Source organism: Seriola lalandi, unplaced genomic scaffold, assembly GCF_002814215.2.
Source record: "Seriola lalandi dorsalis isolate HSWRI2012SDOR001 ecotype SW California unplaced genomic scaffold, Sedor1 jcf7180002054553, whole genome shotgun sequence".
NCBI lineage: Eukaryota > Metazoa > Chordata > Actinopteri > Carangiformes > Carangidae > Seriola > Seriola lalandi.
Genome location: NW_019525106.1, coordinates 518,032 through 540,417, shown reverse-complemented (window position 1 = coordinate 540,417; position 22,386 = coordinate 518,032). Strand labels below are relative to the sequence as shown.

The window sequence follows — 22,386 nt, the reverse complement described above, 5'->3', positions numbered from 1 at the left end:
TGGGGGGGGGGGGGGGTGCTGATTTAGGAGAATGTGCTTTAGAGTGTGAATGCAGTAAATATGCCTCTAGATTGGGGTTTATTTAAAGAAAATATGAAATACCATCAGTTCCTCTGCTTAATGAATTGCATCTGTGTGTTGAAATTGGAAATAAGCATCAAAAATACTTTGGTGTCCCTGGTGGTAAAAACTTATATTACTTTTGCATTATAACAAATGCCCATAGCATTCCTCATGCTTGACCTTTCCTACCCTTTGCCCTCAGATTCATAAGCTTCTACTCTTTGGCTAGAAAACTGAGTGCACATGCATTATTTCTATCCCCTGTAGACTTTCTGAGAGAAGACACTTTGGTCGGTACAAGTTTCCTTCGCGTAGCAGCTCACGATGATGACTTTGGCACTAATGCAGCTATCACTTACTCCATGTCCCTGGAGCAGCCTGAGTACCTGCAGGTCAACCCTGTCACTGGATGGGTCTACGTTAACCAGCCCATATCACAGGTCAGTCAGCAGTTATTAGCAGGCTCTCTGTCAGCCAGCACACACACACACATACAGTCTGATTCACATGGAGGCCTGTGGGTCTGTGTCAACAAAGTTAACGAATGTGCCACCTCATAGTTTTTCTATGCTACTCCCAATCTGGCATATGTGTACTCTCGAAGGTGCTGCATGTGGAAAGAGAGAAAAAAGATAGGAGACTAATTCAGGCTAAACTAATTATTTAAAAGACTAAGTATAAATCTAGTATATGGCTGGACTGTTCATGGGTGTGCGCACAGTGCAATCTGTGGGGGGGGGGGACAAAAGCTCAAATGCTAATCTCACATGCCAGAATATTTACTGGCCATCAGGAGCCCTGGAAGAAATCCTGGTGGGCCGCCACATCAGTGTGCCGGTTCAAAAATCAGAAATGCCAGCACCCAGAAATGAGACAACATGCTTACAGCCGGACATCAGCACAGCAATAAAAGTGAAGTCCAATACTCAGTCGACCAGTGGTGTAACTTTATCACTCATTCAGTCACTCACGCAGTCACGGACATATGCAGATGTATCACTGGACCGTGACCGGTCCAGCCAAAAATAGATGTTAAGAGCTTGGGATTCCTGTGGTTATATTTGATGACTACAGTTATGTTTATTGGTCTGTTACTAAAGACCATCCTCAAATATGCATTAAAAACCTCCTCTAACCTGCAGTAGCTGTCAAAAACAAACATTCTGTTTTTAAATGGATGGCACAGGTTTTTAAGCAGCTAATTATCACAAACCAAGACTCTTTGTCCATCTTAAATACTCTGGCTTTGATATATTGAATTCAAGACTCTTTCATTTGAATTTATCATCTGAGACTTTGATGAGGAGGCTGACAGCATGCAGCAGCTTGGGACGATTCATGTATTTTGAGGCTATTAACTGAAACAGTTTGGAGGCTGGAAGATTTAACTTGCAAAGCACGGTTACCTCAATGCTAAAAGCGTCTCAGAAACCAAAACGCTGAGCCATATGCCCAGGAAAACTGCTACCGAGATCATCGCCGCCAAGTTAAATCAAACACTTCTTTTGAAAAGGTGAATTCCTTTAGTACAATATGCTGTTCAAAATGAAAACTAGCTATAAAATATATCAAGCTGTCACTCATTAGTTGATGTTTGTCAACTAATTGATATGCTTTAAGTGACTTTCTGTGTCAGCGTCAGTGATGTAACACAGTGTTTAAATTTTTTATAGATGTGTTGTTGATTTACATGTTTTCTGTTGCCTATCAGCGCTCTTCTCCCTGTTTTCCTCTTTCACTTATTCAAATCTAAGAGCTGTTCTTTGGCTAAAAACTTGCTATAGCACTATAGAGCCGTCTATTATTCAGCATACCTTTTTGCGTACCGGTGATAGAAGTAGCAATTTTGCCGCTGACTTCATGCAAAATTGAAAGTCTTAAGCCGAAAATCTAACTGAACAAAGCTGTTGCATATTTGAGAATGGTTTCAGAAGCTATTTGAATCATCCAACAATCTCTGTGCTGTAACGAAGATTATAAAAGCACTTCATTAAATGTTAAATATTTTAGGTCTGAGACATTGCTCTATTTTGATTTTCTCATCACACTTTCTGATTACAGTGAACAACTATTAGGGCAAAATTTTCACACCACACTTCACAGTAAGGTGTGCAGCACAGTTCCCAATTTACCTGCAGCTTTTCAGTTGCATATGAAGAGAGAGACAGGCCATTGAACAAGAGCCAATATTCTCCTGCCCTAAGATTGTGCAGCCAGAGACAAACATGCGCAGTGTCAACACACTGTACAGTACAGCTCCATTGAGAAATAAGTGGAAAGGATGGAAAACATTCTTTGTCCGTAGCCAGAATATAATATGTATATTTTCTTGTCAGATCTGATACTATTACCGCAAATTTAATTGTAAATCTAGGTTGGATGTTACCAGAAAGTCAGTCAGTCAGTCAGTCAGTCATTCATTTATTGTAAAAGCAGCAGCTGCTGGGGTCCACATTGGACATCACAGATTATAATCTTTGTTCTCTGGTTTCAAGCTTTGGAAAAGAGTTGTACTTGTTCACAAATACTAATTGGATTGTCGCAGGACTGGAAAATGAAGTTAAGTGAGATTTCTTTTTATCTGGCTACTGCAGCACAATAATGGAGTTGCTAGGGCCATGATTTGCATTGATAGAATATTACAGCTGATGGGTGAAATGTGACATCTTAACAATCAAATACTTATTTGAGCAATTTTTTATTAACAATGTGGTGCAGCTAGGACTCGTGTTGACAATAAGAGGACCTTTAGGGGAGTTTTAGTGGGTGTCTTTTATGAGACATTATGAGTTTAATGTTGATGTTACACATTGTCTAATTTAGATAAACAGAATCCAACACTCTAATGACCTCTTAAGGAAATTTCCAGCTTTCCCTGCAGTGTCCATTTAGATGAAATACACTTCCTCAGTCAAATTTACCCCTTCATTTCCTAGTGGTTCAGTTGCACAGCACAATAACAAAGGAGGAGCTTTTGGTGCAAACCTGAATAATATCTTAATAATTCTTTTGTAAGACTCACATTGCTGCTTCTGTTGTTCTTGTCCTAATTAAATGATTTCCTCAATGGAGTTCATAGAAAAGGCAGGAATATGAAGTCATTACCGCCAATCAGCTGATCATGATTTGATTGCTTGGAGCGTCAACTAAACACCTAACAGAGAGGTTTATTAAAAAAGCCAGCTCTACACATTTAGTTATTGATGCTATTTACTACTGTAGCTGGCCAGTTTCCACCAGCCCACTGCTGCAGTTTAATGTGTAAGATGATTCATGGGCTATTAGCTAATTTTATTACCGTTTCTATGCCATATTAGGCATTTGAACATACCGTGTCTGTTACGCTTCTGGTATGTTGTCTTATGAAGTGTGATTTGTCAGAGAAGCTGATTTACTGGCCATCAGAGTCTAAGGTGACCTTTTCAAATGAATTGTTTTGTCCAATCTGGGGGTTCAGTTTCCAAATTATTAAATTCAGTAGAATTTAAGACAAGGGAAAGCAGCAAATTATCACATTTTAAAAGAAGAAATCCTCACATACTTGGCCTTTTGCATGAAAAATTAGTAAGCTGATTAATTAAAAAAAAAAAAAAAAAAAGAAGTTGCTGCCATGTTGATAAACTGTTACTGTTGACCACAGAGAACTTACATTGCACGGGACATCATGGCAACTGACGGTGGAAACCAAAACACTTCTGTAGAGCTGGCAGTCACTATCACCAATGTCAAGAACCAGCCTCCACAGTGGGAAGAGGAGAGCTACAGTGTTGTCATCCCTGAGAACACCGCCAGGGACACTCCCATAGTGGTATGTGTGTGTGTGCATGTTACTTTGATTGCAGGTACACTGTTTATATATAAGGACATGTGTTGTTATGCTGGTTTCTCCATCTCTTGCCATTTTGCATTGCTGTAATTGAATCAGCTGAATATTTGTTTGCTTACTTACCCTGGATTAGTGCACAGTCTGAGCGTTATTAAGACACTGTGGTCTCTTTGTGTTTTGAAAGCTTGTCAGTGCGCTTAAAAATCTGCAGATGTGTTTTAGTTTGATGCTGCAGGAGAAAGCTGACATTGGATTGTATGTCCTAAGCAAGTTTCATGACTGCAGGGTAATTAAATCCATTCAAAATGTCTCCTTTGATGTGAAAAACATATACCTGTCATCTTAAGAGCACAAAAATTCATTTTTTCCCAAGGTCTTCACAAGTGGATTCACTTAAAGATAAGAGGTTATTTCAGGGCTCAGACAACAGGTTTGGCTCTCATCCTACTCTATTTCTTACTCAGGTAATCAATCATCACAGTAATCAAAATTTGACATAATTTGTGCTTCTTTCAGCCTACAAACCACAAGTACAGTTTCTAATGCAGTCTGCCACATTTACACAAATGTTACCTAACCTATCTCAAAGAGAATCCTTGTTAAAGGAGTAGTCAGACATTTTTGGAAATGCGCTTATTTCCTTTCTTGTCAAGATTTGCATGAGAAGATTGAAACCACTCTGATGCTGTGATGTTAATTATGGAGCTATAGCCTGAAGCTGGTTAGCTTAGCTCAGTATAAAGACTGAAAGCAGGGAGAAACAGCTAGCCTGGCTATGTCCAAATGGGTTATAAATATGCCTACCAGCAGCTCTAGAGCTCACTAATTAACACGAAGTATCTCATTTGTTTTGTCAGATTAACCATTTTTCCCTGTTTCTAGACTTCATGCTAAACTAAGCTCACCGCCTCCCAGCTCTAGCTCATAACCTGACTTACTGCAAGAAAGCAAAAGAGCTCATTTCCCAAAATGGTAAACTGTTACTTTAAACGCAGAATAATAACCTTCTTTTTAGTTGCTCAAAGCAGTTGCATATTAAGCATGAAGCTAGCGCTAAAAGATGATTAGCATAACTAGCATTAAGACTGGAAGCAGGGGGAAACAGCTGGCCTGGATCTGTCCAAAATGAAACCTCTATGCCTCCTGCCTCCCTATGCCTAAAAGTAACACGCTATTTTTTGTTTATTTGCTCAGCACACAACTGAAGTGTAAAAACAACAAATTGAGGTTTTTATGGGGAGCTATGTATTGTAGCATTAAATTTCGAACTGGGACAGAGCCCCCTGTTTCAAGTCTTGTATGCTAAGCTAATTATTTCTTGGCTCTGTACTTAAGGGACAGACATGAAGGTGATATTGATTTCCTCATCTTACTCTCGACAAGATTAATAAACATTGCTCAGGGTTGTTCTGCTTTTTTTGGTTCAGTCTTCCTTAATTTTAACATAACCTGAGCTTTCACCCTTGAAAAATCATTATCGAACTTCTCATCCTGTCCAGACAATCAAGGCAACCTCTCAGCTGGGTGACCCAAGGGTGACCTACAACCTGGAGGATGGGATGGTCCCCGAAACGAACATGCCAGTTCGTTTCTACCTCTCCCCCAACCGCGAAGATGGCTCTGCATCCATTCTGGTGTCCGAGCCATTGGACTACGAGACCACACCCTTTTTCTCTCTCCGGGTCCGAGCGCAGAACGTGGCCGCAGTGCCTCTTGCAGCATTCACTACAGTTTATGTCAATATTACAGGCATGACATGTACTTTTTTATACTTTAACTGTCTTTGTTCTTTATTGGGAAATTGCCATTGGCAGACTTTGTCATTCCATTATCACCAGGTTTTCCTGCTGGTTTTCCATTAATTGGTTTGATTAATATTCTCCTACTGTTCATATTTAATTGTATCTTTTTAAAATTTTGATTATACTCATACTAAATAGCATAATTAACTGAAGTGATAATGATAATGTCAGTATCAGTGGGTATTTAGGTTTATAAGATGTTGTTCATGATGATGTTGTATGTATGTATGTATGTATGTATGTATGTATGTATGTATGTATGTATGTATGTATGTATGTATATGTGTGTACACAGAGAGAGAGAGAGTATATGTATATATGTGTGTGTGTGTGTGTGTACTGTATATATTTATGTGCTTTATCTGCACAGACGTTACAGCTTTGGATGCAAGAGAATTTATTACATACTTACCTACTTGCTATCTGGAAATTAACACATTATCTTTATTTGCTACTGAATCCGTCCTCTTCTTTCCTCAGATGTCAATGACAACGTGCCCTTTTTCACTTCCTCCATCTACGAGGCATCAGTAACAGAAGGAGCCCAGATAGGTACTTCGGTTCTCCAAGTGTCTGCCCATGACAAAGACCTGGGTCTTAATGGAGAGGTTTGTAGTTATCTACTTGTGTTCATGTTATGCAGGTACAGACAAATGAAGAGTTGTGATAGAAATCTCTTCAACCACATCTGCAGACTGATTGTTCCTTGCTAAGCCATCCTTTTTACACTAGAAGGATTGTGCTGTAACATTGCACCACAATTCCTTAAGTGCAGAAGCTTTTGTTTCAGAGTTATCAAGTGTTGTCGAAATGGCATTGAGAAATGTGCCATTGCGACTGTGACAATATCGGTGGGATGTGGTGTTTTATGAGACTCTGGGAATACAACATTTTCAGCTATAAAGCCTTTAATTTCTGCTATTTCTGCATTATTGTAGAAATATAATGGCTTAATTTTCAAATTCCCTGTGCTCCACAGATCACTTACTCACTTCTGAGTGACAGTAGTGGCGACCACCATCTGTTTCGCATTGACCCTGAATTTGGGGTCATCTACACAGAAGCTGTGTTTGATCGTGAGGCCCGCAGCTCCTATTTGTTGGAAGTTCAGTCAGAAGATGGCCAGGAGTCGGCGCGACCTGGCAAGAACAAACAGCCAAACTCAGGTTGGAAATGATCAGGATTTTATTAATGGCATCAGACCCTCTCTTCTAGCATAAAACACCTCATGAATTTATATTTCGCTTCCTTTTATGACATTAATGGTTGACATTTCGGGAATACACTTATTTGTTTTCTTGTCAATAGTTGGATGAGAAGATTGATGCCACTCTTATGTCTATGCAGTTAATATGAAGCAAGAGGCTAGCTGTGTCCACCTGTTTCCAGTCTGTATGCTCAGCTATGCTAGGCTAACTGCCTTCTCGACGTCGCTTCATATTGACCATAAAGACATAAAAGTGGAAACAATCTTCTCGTCTAACTCTCTGCAAGAGAGTCCCAAAATATTGAACCACTCCTTAAAGACATTTCTAAACCCATTTTAGTGTAATTACTGTTCAGTTAAAATTAGAATATAGTAAGTTACATTAGATTTAGTGCATTTCTTTTTAGTTATACAAATAGTTGTTTTTCATTGTTTTAACATTCTAGGAAACTAAATAAGCTGGCAGAATTAACTTTGAAGTGACCTCTGCCCTGGTGAAATGCCCTATTCATGAAAAGCAGCATTGTTGTTTCCCCATAAGCCTAGAGGCTAATACTGAAAACTCAACCATGATGAGTGCTTCCTCTGTGCGCTGTGTATTAAAGGGACTGCATTGACATTTACACCTTGGGATTGACTTTAAAAAGTGAATCTTAATTTGATTTATTCCACTGCCATGACCAGACAGCCTCACTTTCTCCCATGTAAAAATAGCTCAGATTTCTTGGCACTGCTTTTTTTTCTTTCTTTTCTTTTTTTGTTTGACAACCGATTTTTTTTCTCTTCCCTTTTTTAATTTTCGCTGCTCAATATTTAACCAGTACGGCCTTTGTTTGGTTACCATGTTCTCTTTGTGACATTTTGGCAGTCATAAAACCCCAGTCTGTATCTTGAATGACGTAATATGACGCTTGTATTCAGAAGTGGGTCTTTTGCCAGTGTTTGTGAGGGAGGTATTAGGGGTAAAGGGTGAGGTTTTGGAGCAGCAAAGCCTTTTCTCCAGGGTTGCCAGGGCTGCTTAGCATTTGCAATGAGCCTTAGCTGTGTCTTGTGCTACGTATCTCCCACATCCAGAAGGGCTCATCTCCTCTACAAACATTACCTGTCTCTCTGCGTTATCCCTGGGATACACCAAGAGGAGGAGGTAAATGTAAAAACAAGCTGAGGAAATAGGGCCACCCTCCACCACCATCATCTCTTGCTGCAGCAGCTCCAAATTAACATGTCACCCATGTGTTCTGTGAGCAGATAATTTACTCTTTCTAACTAAAGAAATAAACAGCGTAATGAGGAGGGCACAGATAAGACACAAACACTTGTCATCTTATAAATATTTAACCTTCCAAGTAGAGAGGTTCTTTATCTACTCTCTGCAAAAAAGCAGCTTGTTGAGAAGGCTCAGCCCCATGACTGTAATTCTCTCTGTAGAAACCAGTTACCCCGTTAAAACAATAAACTCTTAACAAAATGAATAATTTATGTAATTTACAGCACATCTTTGTGAATAATGTTTTGTCTGATTTCCATGTCAATGAGGCACATTGCATTGGGTTAAGTGCCTCTTCCCCACTAAACAGTGACAATGAATTGTAAAATCAATAAACAGATGGAAGGAGAATATGCACATGCGGTGTTGGCCAACTGTGTGAGTGTGTGTGCGTTTGTTTGTGTGCTGTGTCATTTAATCTTCTGCCATTCTGTCATTTTTGCAGACACAGCGTATGTGAGGGTTTTCATCAGCGACGTCAACGACAACAAGCCGGTCTTTGCTCAGCGACTGTATGAAGTCGGTGTCGACGAGAATGCAGATGTGGGCTTGGCTGTTGTCACCGTTAGTGCTAATGACGAGGATGAAGGTATGCTTGATGAGGCAGCCGTCTGAGGGGCGTCCCATGAAGATTTTACTGATGCCACTTCCTAGAAATAAAGGTTATAGAAGCAAGCCAACCAGAACCAATATAAAAGTTTTTGCGAGCCACTTTGAGACTTTATACAAGTTTCCAGACTGCACTTTCTTTATCTATCACCAGACTCTCTTTCGTGAAATAACAGAATTATTTTGGCAGTCTATCAGTCATTTTTTCCAGCAGTGACTTGTGTGCCAAGTAGGCACCTTTTTGCAAGATTGCCTGCATTTGTAACAGTATGCATGAACTGACCCTCTGGGCAGTCTTTCCCAGTCTGGCCTGAGCTCTGCTGAAATCATGCGGTGTGCTAGATTTAGCAGTAGTCATTTGAGTGCTTGTTAATGCACTGTAGCACATATGTTCCAAAAAGAGTGACACGCTCCCACACAGTAGGTGGGCGGGATTTAAGCAATAAAGCAGTTGCTCATCCTCCATACAGCAGTAGCCTAAGATCCCTTTATCAAGCATGTTTAGGTCCGTTAATCAAGTATTTATGGCGAGCGGGGGTGCAGCTTAGGCCAGGCTGCAGCTCTAATGATGAATTGCTGTGGAATAACACCAACCCCCAACATTAAAGTTACAATACTGTTGCACTTGTGCCCGAGAGGCTACCCTCAATCTGTCTTGTTTAAAAACTCCACCCTGGGCTTGACTGCTGTAAGCCTGCCAGATCCCTGTGGGAGGCAGGGAGCACTTTGTCAGCTAGGGTTGTGTTAATAGTACAGATTAGTGTATTTACATGGGATTGTAGCTACTTTAACCCAACAGGATGATTGAAAGCAAATACTGTACATTCCAGGAGATTATCTTATCTATTCCGATGTTAAACCAGTAGATTGGATGGTCTCCATGGAGACACAGCGGATAAGTTAAGATATTGACTTCCTCTTTACTAAACTACATCCCTCCACCCTCTCACAGGCCTCAAAATCATTCCCTTGAGGGTACTATCAGAGTGCATTATACTGCTTTTCACTCTCATGCTCCCTTTTACTTTTTCGGCACTCTTTTTTTAATTAGTATCTGATTAAAGCCGAGGAGACGAAGTACAAGGTTTCCATTTAATTAAGTAATCAAAACAAGAAAGGCATACACGAAAACCTACTAATGCTCAGGTCTCAGAGGAAATGAGGTGTAATACCCTTGTGGTTATGCCCCTCTGTTGTTCCTAGCATCATAGTGCTTCCACTAAATGTAAGAAAATGGGCAATACTGAAGTGTTCAGTATGTCCATTTCTTAGCATGTTGGAGCACTTCTGTCCTTGTACGTATGCTTCACCTTATTACTGTTACAAAATGTGTATTTGTAGCATCAGGACTGTTATTTCACAGTCCCAGTCATGCATTTTGTAATTCTTGACACAGGGGCCAATGCCAAGCTGCGCTATCAGATAACATCTGGCAACAAAGGTGGTGTTTTTGACATTGAGCCAGAGGTGGGGACGATCTTCATTGCGCAGCCACTGGACTATGAGCAGCAGAAGAGATACAAGCTGCTGGTCCTCGCCTCTGACGGAAAGTGGGAGGACTACGCCGCCGTGGTGGTTACTGTGGTTAATAAGAATGACGAAGCACCTGTGTTCTCCATGAATGAGTACTATGGATCTGTCACAGAGGAGCTCGATGGGTCACCCGTGTTTGTACTACAGGTGAGAGGCTGAGATGATCACTGCTAAGAGGTTTTACACTGCAGTTTTTTTCAATATTGATTTTCATTATCTTTTAGATAGCTTTTTTTTTAAATAAAGAGCCACTCAAAATTTTAGCTCTATGTAAGAGTATTGCTTAGAATATGTCAGTGTAACATGTTATTTCAGACATCTACTGTCAGTCTCTTCTTGTTTCAACATCATAAAAATATCATACCAGTAAGTTGGAGAGACAGTAGTAATGGATTTTGAGTGGAGAAATTCAGCAGTAAGGCTGTCAGGCCCACTCTGAGGCCGGATGTAAGAAACATCCCTGGTCAGAGCTCATTGCTTCAATTTAGGTGGTCAGCAAAAAGTGCAAACACTTAAATGGGTTGTCTGAAATGATCCAAAAGCAAAGAAGACCCAGGTGACAGTTGAAAAGAGATAAGAGGAGGCAGTAATTTGGGTTTGACTGGGTGAATGAATATCCATTTTCTTCAGAAGTTGTCTTTATCTCTGCAGGTGACGGCAACTGACCCAGACAAAGATGCAGACCAGGGCGCCATACGGTATTCCATTCATGGCCAAGGGGCAGAGTCACACTTCATGATCAACGACATCACAGGGGAGATGTATGCCCAACGCACCATGGACCGGGAAGAGCGTGCCGTTTGGCGCTTTGTTGTCATGGCAACGGACGAAGAGGGTGAGGGACTTACTGGCTTTACGGATGTTATTATTAACGTGTGGGACATCAATGACAATGCCCCGGCCTTCTCCTGTGCCCCTGATAATTGCCACAGTAGCGTGGCGGAGAATTCCCCCCCTGGAGCGTTTGTCGTTGAAATGACAGCCGTAGACCTTGACGATGCAGCCGTAGGTCAGAACGCAATCCTCACCTATAGGATTACTGAGAACACGCACAACACAAACAATGCAGACCTCTTCGCTATTGATTCCAGCACTGGCACCATATCTGTAGCAGCGGAGGGTCTGGACCGGGAGTTTGCTGACAGCCACCGGCTGGTAGTGGAGGCCCGGGACGGCGGGGGTATGACGGGTACAGCTACTGCCACTATTGTTGTAACAGACATCAACGACCACGTTCCAAAGTTTAGGGAGGACTGGTGTGGTGCTCGTGTGCCAGAGAGCACTAATGAAGACGCTCCTGTTCTGGAGTTGAGTGCCGTGGACCCTGACACTGGCACATATGCACAGCTGACCTTCAGTGTGGTGGCTGGAGACCCAGAGCAACAATTCTACATGGTCAGCCACAGACTGGAACAGACAGGCACTCTGAGACTGAAGCAGAAGCTGGACTTTGAGAAGCCAGGGAAGCAGCGGTTTAACCTTACAGTTAAGGTAGAGGACTCTGACTTCTCTAGCCTCATCCACTGTCTGGTTCAAGTGGAGGATGAGAATGATAATGCCCCCGTGTTTGCCCCGAGCTCCCACCCGCTCACTCCCTTGCCTGAGGACATAACTGTAGGAACCAGTGTCATTCAGCTCATGGCCACTGACTCTGACTCAGGTCTGAACGGGGACATTTTATACAGCATTCTCCCTCAGTCCGACCCATATGGACATTTTACAGTCAGCCGAGCCGGTGTGGTCACAGTCGCTAGGCCGCTGGACAGGGAGACGGTAGCAGGTTATGAACTGGTCGTCATGGCGACAGACCAGGGTACCCCGGCGCTGACAGGCAGTGTCACGGTCCACTTGCTGCTGCTAGACATGAATGACAACGGGCCAGAGCTGGAGACAGCCTACGCTCCCGTCCTGTGGGAGAACAGTCCAGCACCTCAAGTGGTCTGGCTCAACAGGAGCTCAACTCTGCTTCACATTGTGGACAGAGACTCCCCAGAGCATGGGCCTCCTTTCTTTCTCTCCCTGCCCTCACTTTACTCTGCCGACTTCCACCTACAGGATCATGGGAACGGCTCTGCCACACTCACTGCCCTGCGGAGGTTTGACAGGGAAAGGCAGACTGAGTTCCACTTGCCGGTGATTATGATTGACAGTGGCAATCCGCCAATGACAGCCACAAATACGCTCACGATCACCATCGGCGACCAGAATGATAACGCCCATCAGGCAGGAGAGAAAGATGTCTATGTGCACAGCCGCAAGGGTGAGTTGCTCGCTTCCCCTCATTTCATTCTCTTTGCCCCTTGTTTTCGCTACAGAGCTTTGCTCAGCATGCAGAGCTTGAGTGAAGAGGGGAAACTGAGGCTACAGCTGAAGGGAAAACTTCTCACTCCCATACCTGCTCAGTGTAGTCTGGAATTTATAATTGCGCTCTTCCTTTTACATTCAGTAACAGTGTTTTGTTATGGTAATATTGTTGAAAATCCTTTCTCAAGCCCCCAGCACATTCTTCTCTTGCCAACCCAATGCCTAAAGCTCAACTGAACACCACGTTATGATAAGGATCACGAATCTTTTAGATTTTTTGTTTTTTTTCCTTTTTTTTTGTAGTCTTTTTACCCTTCGGGTAGGTTGGTTAGGTATGTTGGCTTGTTAGTGTTTTGATTGCACACTCAGCTACATGGCAGTTTTGGTAATTGTGGAAAACAGGAGCGCCGTGACTCATCCAGGCTGCCATTGTTTACCCAGCTGCAGTACTCTGGCACTGCAGGTCGATAATAACATAATCCATACTGAGATAGCCCCGCTTCCTTAAGCTCCAAGCTCTCTGAAGTGGAGCACTGAGAGCCTATTCATTCCAGCAGTGGGGCCTCCACAGTTATGAGCATAATAAGTAGAACAGAACACAAGAATGCAAGATAAGGAGAAGAGAGGGATGAAAAGATAAGTGTTGGCATCAGCAAATTCTGTCCAGACGGAATCAATGTGTGTGTGTGTGTGTGTTCGTGTGCGTGCGTGCGTGCGCGCGCGCACGCACTCACTCACACATATGTGTATGTGTGTTTACCTTGAACAGGAAGGATGGCAAATGCAGCACTGGGGAAGGTGTATGCCCCAGATCCTGATGACTGGGACAACAAGACCTACACTCTGGAGACAAGCGCAGCCAAGTAAGAACTCACTGTTAAATGCATATAATTTTTTCTGAAAACATGCTGATCTCCAAATGTGCTGCACAAGTACAAGTGCTTAAGCAGTACAGTACCAGAGGAACTGCCAACAGTGTAGAATTTGAAAAACAAAAATAAAGAGGATGTGGCTGTATTTCTCTATCAAGGTCTGTCTGAAACATGCCTTACAGGTACTTCTCCTAATCTTAGATCCAATTCCCTGGCCTTTAATATAAGCTACACTTTCCAAAGGGACTTTAATAGCTGTCAATGGTGATTGCAGGTTCTAGAAAATGCAATCAGATTCAAACAAACTAAGCAATCTCGGTCCACCTGTATGATGTTCCCGAGATGAAACAGCCTGTATGAGCAGGGTCTGACTCCATCAGGGACCTTGTGCAGCTATTCAGTATTCACACAGTCAAGATCAGATTAGAAATACCAATTGCATATTTGTTTTATTCATGTAACAAATTCTGACAGTTACCATGACAACTATCAAACTCTTTTAGGAGCTTTTTTGGAGCAGAAGAATAAGTTTTTTTTTTTTTTTTTTTTTTCCTCCTTCTTGATGGTTTTTGTTTTTCTGGATTTTTTCTTTGTCTTTTTTTTTTTTTCACATTCACTTCCTGCTGGAGGAAACCCAGCTACAGCTGACCAATTCTCTACTTGTCTGTCTGCCATCTACCAGGTATTTTTCCTCTGAAATAGGAAGCCACTTGTCTTTTTTTTTTTCCCTTTCTCTCATCTTCCACTGAAGTCATCCTCTCCTACTTAACAGCTCCTCTGCTTTTCTTAGATACTTCGGTCTGAACCAGAGCTCAGGGGTGCTGACCATCCGACAGAACACTCCAGCTGGCAGCTACTGGTTGAGGGTCGGGGTGTCTGATGGAGTGTGGCCCGATGTGATGTCAGGTGTCAGGGTTCATGTCAGGGAGCTGGAGGAAAAGGCCATCCAGTCGTCCGCCTCGCTGCGTTTGACAGGTAATGTTAGCAGAAACACTGACTCACCTGATGGCATAACTCATTGTATTAATTCTGAATCACTGGGTGCCTGAAGCTTGGCACGTGTGATTTAATTTACCTGTTATATCTCTACATGAACCCCAGAAGTATGAGTCCAGAAATTATTGAGTGTATTTGTTTTCCTAGTGGATTCCCTGTCTCAGTCATCCTCCACAAAATAGAAAGCTTGCTCTTTGTTGTCGCTGCCGTTGTTAATTTCCTTTTTGAAGCTGATGTTCAAAGAGACAGGCCACAGGCATGAATAAATTGGTACTTTTCATTGAATGATTATCAGGTTGTCAATCCAGTTAACACAGAAATAATAGGCTGTCAAGAGAAACTTTTATACTTGCATTATTTAGCATTTTTAAGCATTGTGAAGCAACTATTCACAGTGCTTGTTGGTAATAGTTTCCTTCTTCTTCAACACTCTGAAGTTTATGTTAGAGTGTTCATTTTTCTGTCAATCTCTCAGAGCAAATCGGAGATATAAAGGTCAATTTAGAAGTGTCAGGTAAAGTCCTTGACATTTAAACAGCCATTCGGCGAATAGAGTCGAAGGCTATTATTGGATGCCTCTGACTTCAAGTCATTATCATTTTTCAGAGATTAAAGATGACTGCCCACATTCTCCAGATATTATTGGAAGGTGGCACCACAAATTTGATTGATCTTCGGCCATTAAAACATGTTGGACAAGGCAGACCCCTAACTTTATATCAGTGAATGAAACAGATTTTTTCTTGACTGCATCTCAACTCATTCACCTTATGGATGAGTCAGTGAGGAAATTGATCCATAGAGGGAGATGTCAGGCTACTTCTTGTGCTAATGGAATCAGGAACCTGGTAGGCTTTGATCAGCTGTGTAGTTGTCATTGATAAGTCAGTAGTTCTTATTGCATGAACCCCTGCTCCCTTTGTCTCCTGAAGGCATTACAGCAAGAGATTTTATCGACCCTCGCGTCGAGGGGAAGAGTCGGCTGGAGACGTTCTGGGACTTCCTGTCTGAAGCCCTGTCCGTCAGAACGGGGAGTATCAACATTTTCAGCGTAGCAGACAGAGAGGAGAAAACAGTGGACATTCATTTCTATGTGCTCACTGATAATGGCTACCTGCACCCAGAGAAACTGCACGCTGTCCTCGCCGCACATAAAAAGAAGGTATATGTGTCTGATAGATAGCGATCAATGCTCATATATCAAGTGATGCACCTGGGAGCTGGAGGGGGAAGAGATAACAGGGCTTTTTATCTGCCCTTTTATTTTCACACCAACTTTCTGTCTGTTTACTGCTTGGCCCTGTCATGTCTCTTTGTCTCTCCCATTCATTTGTTGTCTTTGTCTCCCCTCTTTTTGCAACATGCTTTCATGTTTTGATTATGATTTGTCTCTCATGCTTAACTCTATGCCTTGCTGCTATAAAGAAAAATGAACAATAATAGAATAGACTTTATGTAGATTCCTCTTTTGCACTGCCTGTGAAGTCATTTTATCTGTCCAAATGTATCTCACTAAGTACCCCTCACCACCAACATTGGAGCTATAAAACCTTGTATCTTCAGTGACAATTACTGTAATTCCCATTTTTGTCTCCCCCACCTCCTCCCTTCTTCCCTGCACTCTCCACAGCTGCAGTCACTGCTGCGTGTGAATGTGAAACAGGTGCAAGTAGATGAGTGTGTGCGAACAGACTGCAAGACTTCCAGCGGCTGCTCCACGCAGTTAAGCATCAGTGATTCGCCCACTCTGGTAGACTCTGGTGCTTTATCCCTGGTGTCAGTGAAGGTGACATCCTCAGCTGTGTGTGGTTGCGCCTCCAGAGAAATGACCCACCAGCCCTGCTCGTCCTACCCCAGTAACCCTTGCCTTAATGGGGGGAACTGCATCGACACCCAGAATGGATACAGGTGAGAGGCATGCCTGCAGCTGTTCAGAAGAACTGGAGATGAAAAAAAAAAAGGTCTTAAAAGACAGAAAACAGAAATAGGAGTTTCCTGATGTGCTGCGGTTTTCGCTCTAGTCTTGTCTGAGTTACTGTAAGAGTGGCATCATGGAAAATGAACCCAGAATTACTAACGGCATCTTTCGTGAGAAAAATCTCCTTCACCTGCAACTTCAGCAAACCTAGTTGAGCTGCTCTCCCATGTTGTCAGCTGAATATAGAGTAGCAGGATTATTTGGCCTTGGTTTATTTGCCATGGAGGCAGTGTACATCTACAGTATGTGCATATATTCTTACGTTAGTGAGTATCAAGATGGAGCCAGCCATACATGTCTGAGACCCGGAGTCAAATGAGGAGTTTGGTGTGCACCAAAATGACTAGCAGGCATTTTTAACATGTTTCATCTGTTTGTGTTGTTTGTTAGCTTCTTAACTTGTAACTGGCAGTGGCTGATGCAAACTCTTGCTCTCTGTACTTACAAAGTTTTGTTTCTTTTGCGCCCACACCCCCAACCCCACCGCTCCAAATTGACAGGATTGCTTCATTAGTTTTGTGATGTATGAAATCCTGGCTGGTATCAAGGTGGAAATACTCAGCCATGGTGTTGTATGTCTTGTATCATATATTTAAAAAAAAAAACACCATATGCACATGTTGATAAGGTTAAAAATTAGATTTTCATCGGAGGGGGTCTTTGAAACTGAACCCTGAGTGTATCCTGTGAAGATTTTTAAATTATGTCTGCAGATTTAAAGCCTGATATTGAAATTTTAAAGTTTTGGTGCGCTGTGTTTCGCAGTACTTAACCGTAAATAATGAACATAGCCTTTGTATCAAGGTCATTAGCGAGTACTTTGAATATTAACCCTTAATATTGATAAACATCTGCAGTCAATATAAAGGCCTTCACCTTCAAGTGAATAGGTCTCTGTGGTAGTCTATCACAGAAGAAACAGCATGCAGTTCATTTCATGCACACACTAATGCCCAGATTAAATAAATATAGGGCAAAGGGATTAGTACAACTCTGGCCCCCCTCTATGCTCACAACTTTAGGAAATCTCATTTAATGCCATTTACATGAACATGCAAGTTTGCAAAGGCACAGTCTTCTGAGAGAAAATGTACAGAACTTGTCCTTTTTTTTTTTTTTTTTTTTTTTTTTTTTTCACTTTTATCTTTTAAATTGTCTCCACTGCAGTTGATCTGCACACTGCTGAGAGAAGCCCTTTCTACTGTGAGAAGAATATCTCCCCACATGTGTTATATGTGCCTTCATATGAATGCAGTGCAGCCATAAAGAATCCAATTTCTGGTTCTATCCTCTGTCGAAGGAGCTTAACAGTCAACCTCAGACAGCAGCTGATCAGATATTGTCAGTCCAAGTGAGAAAAACATGCCACGCACTTCTTGATTTGGACTGGCATTGCTCTCACGAGCCACATGAAAGAGCAGTGAAAGAGTAAGATGCTGTGCTTGGTGTGTGCATATGTATGCATAGGCTACATTCAGCCTAAGCCATCCCTTTTGCCGTGTATGGATCAGTATTCCTGACATGTGTTGCCCCTCTGCAGAATAAACAGCGATGGGGAGAAACAGCCCCTAACAGCCTCAGTACACACAGCCCTCCTCAGACACTGCATGAAAATAGATGGCTTTGACATTATCAGCAAAGCCAGCTTGTCTCACATGCCTGCAGTGGAGGGGACAGGATGAGATCAACCGGTCCCCTCAATCCCCACCATAGCGGTGATTGAATGGGCTGTTTTTCATCGCTGCATCTATCTCTTCCTTTATGGTATTTTTGTGTCATTGTTAATATTTACCATTACGGTCTCATACACAAACACATTGAAGAGAGCCGTGGAAAACATTTCATTTCCATTTTTTTTCACGAGCAGTGATCCTTAACACTCAAGCGCTAATCAAAGTAGATAAGTACAAGAGGAGGCAATTGCACAGATATCAACCAGAGTGTGTAATACCTTAAGAATGAGGAGGGGGCAGGTGGGGATAAGCGAGAAAAAGTCCAGGAAATCAGTGGTGGTGCAGCACATAGAAAAGTGAGAGAAATAGAATTAATTATCTCCTAACAAAGGAGATGTGATGTGCCGAGCAGGAACAGTCTCCACAGGGTTCAGCTTGGGCAGCTGTGATAGATAAAGAATAGAACTGAGTAATGTTTTGTTCATGGCTAATTGATTTAATATAGAACTGAATATTCAGGGTTTTGCGGCAAATGCAAACAGTCGATTGATAAAAACATTTCCTTAGCTGTCCGTTGACAGCCGCCGTGTTGGAGCAAAGTCAGAGCCCCTGCCTGTGTAAATCAACAAGACTGTCACGTCTGCCAGAGAAGTCACCACGCACAGATCCAGAGATTGGACAGTGTGACCATTTCTCAGAGCACAAAACATGAACAACACTGATTGTTTCTTTCCCTGTGTTTTGCCTTGATTTTCCTCACTTTTTTTTTTCCCACTCCTCGCTGCTACAGGTGCCACTGCCCCCCACAGCTTGAGGGGCCAGACTGTCAGCAGACGAGGCTTAGTTTCCTTGGCAACGGCTATGCCTGGTTTCCCCCCATAAGGCCATGCTTTGATAGCCATCTTTCACTGGAGTTTATGACGGAGGAAGACGATGGACTGCTACTGTATGCCGGCCCGTTAGCCACTCTCCTGCCAGGGGATGCTGAGGACTACATGGCCATAGGTAAAGAATGAGCTCGGATAATTAGATGTGCGCTGAGGGGCCTCTGAGACATTATTACCCTAAAACTTGGAACTTAATTTTGTAAGTTTAATTACGGTGGTAGCTCTTCCGATATATGAGACAAATTTTGTTTGTTAGTGTACTACTGAGGAATATGAGCACTCCTGAGTCACACAGTCAAAACCAGTTTTACTGTTAAATGTACATTTTTGTAATTCTTTGTTGTGTGCCACAAGGAGTTTTGTTTTTGCCTCCCCCCACCCCCTCCACCAGCAGAGCTTTTGAACAGACTCAGTGGCAGGTAGACAGTCAGTGTCTTACTCAAGGACACGTCAGCAGCAGGGTTTATTCTTGCTGACACAAAGGCTCAAACCTGGAATATGCACGTGAAGGCCAGCAGTTAAAATTTTATTGAACTGAATAGGCCATTGGGTATGGTGACGGTTACAAGGGTACAGTGTATCTGATAATATTTCAGTGCACTTAAAACCGACCTTATAGATTACTTATGTATGTATGTATGATACTCATGGATACAAATATCCATGTTTTTCTTGGTTAAATGAGCCGAAGAAAATCGTTGCAGGAGACAAAGACCATGATGATGATTGAGTAATAAAGATGTGTGTCGCAATTCTGGAAGTTTCTTACTCCCAATAAATATCCTAAAATATAGTAGAAAGCAGTCTAAATCATGTATTTTTGATGCCAGTGCCTGCAGCTATCATGTTATTACTTGTAAACATGATATCTACACACACACACACACACACACACACACACACACACACACACACACACACAAACTCACTCACTCACTCACTCCTACATCCATACACTTTCCATTTACCATTCTCTTTACCCAGATGACACAAAAAACATATTTTCTAATTTACCACTGGTAGTATCTCGCCATGCAGATATTTTAAATTTTTTTGTTCAGGTTTTGAGATATCTGTCACTCAGATTTGAGCCTGCACCCCAATATGATAAAGGTGAATTCAATTTCATTTGTGGGCCTCGCATCATTTAAAAATGAAATTTAAAAAAAAAAAAAAAAAAAAAAAAAAGAAACCTCAGCAGCAGCATCTCATTCCAGAAACAGCGTCATCATTATTTGGCATCATCATCATCGGAGCTCACTGTGAACAGTCATTTGGGTGAACCGAACCTTTAATTGATTTTTATTTCCTATTTTGCAACCACGTCTAACTATTTTCCATCACCTTGTTTCTGCTGAACATTCAGATTCCCTGCTATAACCCAGCTGTGTTATATTTTATAGCCATCTCCTTTTTTTCTTTATACTGTGTGTTTGTTTTGAGGTGAGATGCTTTCATATGTCCCCTGGGTTTTTTCCCATGCCTGTACAAACTTGATATTTGCATCTTGCTTTTTTTTTTTTCTTTCTTTTTTTTGCAAAGCATTTCATCACAGATTTTTTTTTTTTTTTTTTTCTTGACCTTGCTTGCACATTTTGTCTGGCAAGCAAGTTGTTTTTCTACACTACAAATCTGTAGGAGTTGTCTTTTTTAGGGTTGCAAAATATTCATTAAGGTCTAATAATGATATTTATTAGCTGATGCTAATTCTGAAATCCCTTTTCCTCAGAGCTGATTGGAGGGACGCCCAGTCTGAAAATTAACCACGGTTCTGGGACTCTGGTTCTCCAATTAACAAATAACGTTGGGGTGGCTGACAGACGCTGGCATCGCCTCGATGTGAGGAGCAACAGTAAAGTAAGACAAATACATTCATGCGAGTGCCTTTACATGCCGCTTTCTCTGTGTGTGAAGACGCTGTATGAAGAGTAGAATATATGCTGCTTATAGAGAGTCTGGCTACTCTATACTCACTTATCCACACGTGCGTCAGTGATAACCCTTTCCCACTCTCTCCCAATTTAAAGGAAGTGCGCTTCACTCTCGATCGATGTTCCAGTGCGATTGTCATGGAGACAGAAGGCGTGGAATCATGGGCAATGACAGAGGACCGCTCCTCCTGTGAAATCCGAGGGGTCACACCGAACAGGGACAAGTAAGATCAATAATTAACTGAAACAAGTCTGACCAACTCTGCACAGTATAAAAAAAAACAAGCAGCTCCTCTGAATCTTAAAGGGAGCTAATCAGCACCTCAGGCCTCCAGTACTAAATTATGAGATAAATAATAAATTGTATTTTTACATATAAATATATGTAAATAAATATATCAACGTGGCTACATTTGTGTTGAAGAACCCCTGTATTTATGGTTGAAGAAACCAACGATAAGGGTTTAGAAATTCTCCAGAGATCCTCCTGGGTATTTCCTGTAGTTGCAAACTACTAATCTACTGAGGATTTCTTCTGTTTTTCAAACTAAAGGCAAGTAAGACCCATAGGGATGATGTCTAAATGGCCCCTGCCCCCATAGGGGTAAACAATCCTCTATGGTGCAGAGCATTAGCAGTCACAACAGCAGCAGTTTGCAAGTTGGTAAAAATGAAGAATGAAGTTATTTATTTCCATACACACATATAGAACAAAGGTATACTGTATTCAAATACGGTAAATGGAGGATTTTCTTTCATGTACAGTATGTTAACACATTCTGTGTAAGGACCAGCACCCATTCTGAGGTTTCCAAATTCTGTCTTTTTTCAGGCACTAAGCTCAAGCTTTATTGGAAGGATTTGAAAGGATATGTTTGTTGTACCCTAGTAGCAGCAGTTTGTAGCTGGATGTGTGCTGACATGCAATACTTACTTGGTAACACTGTAATTCTAATTGTTGTATTACTATTTGCATAAACTAATGTTAGCCATTGTTCAAGGGACTGTGATATTTTTTCATGTTAATGATGCAAAATTGACTTCAACATCAGCTACTCAGTCATAGTCACGAACTGTTTGTTTGGAACTGTTCCCTGAAAGATTAGATAGAGCCTCACAGTTGTGGTTTGTTTTAAAATTAATATTAATATTTAATTTACATCCTTTTGCAGTAAAGTTTGTCTTAACAATTAACAGCACACAGATAGGACTAGGACATAGTTTTATAGTTAGTTAAGGAAAAAGTATCTAAAATGGTGTTTGTTTACAAGCAGCATCATTTATCTGAATCTAATCAGATAGCGACTCAGACTGTTTTAGGTTCACAGTGTTCAATTTCTCAGTGTATCAGGCTGTCCTCTCTGGAGGGAAGAAACTGTTGATGAAATCCTCCTGTATAATCCTTAAAATACCAGCTAACCTTTCTGACCATGTTTCT

The 22,386-nt window shown here is 41.7% G+C and overlaps 1 protein-coding gene across 1 annotated transcript in view; it reads left to right on the top strand.

Moving 5' to 3' along the window:
* LOC111661854 (neural-cadherin-like) overlaps positions 1-22,386 on the top strand; it is a 79,930-nt gene that overhangs the window by 41,359 nt on the left and 16,185 nt on the right. The window contains exons 11-25 of the mRNA XM_023415539.2: positions 331-503; positions 3,704-3,871; positions 5,389-5,638; positions 6,172-6,299; positions 6,671-6,857; positions 8,611-8,754; positions 10,171-10,454; positions 10,959-12,567; positions 13,381-13,474; positions 14,274-14,458; positions 15,412-15,641; positions 16,110-16,387; positions 18,921-19,135; positions 20,747-20,874; positions 21,045-21,172. Of these exons, the coding sequence (XP_023271307.2) occupies positions 331-503; positions 3,704-3,871; positions 5,389-5,638; positions 6,172-6,299; positions 6,671-6,857; positions 8,611-8,754; positions 10,171-10,454; positions 10,959-12,567; positions 13,381-13,474; positions 14,274-14,458; positions 15,412-15,641; positions 16,110-16,387; positions 18,921-19,135; positions 20,747-20,874; positions 21,045-21,172 (4,201 nt within the window). The remainder of the gene's footprint in view (positions 1-330; positions 504-3,703; positions 3,872-5,388; positions 5,639-6,171; positions 6,300-6,670; positions 6,858-8,610; positions 8,755-10,170; positions 10,455-10,958; positions 12,568-13,380; positions 13,475-14,273; positions 14,459-15,411; positions 15,642-16,109; positions 16,388-18,920; positions 19,136-20,746; positions 20,875-21,044; positions 21,173-22,386) is intronic.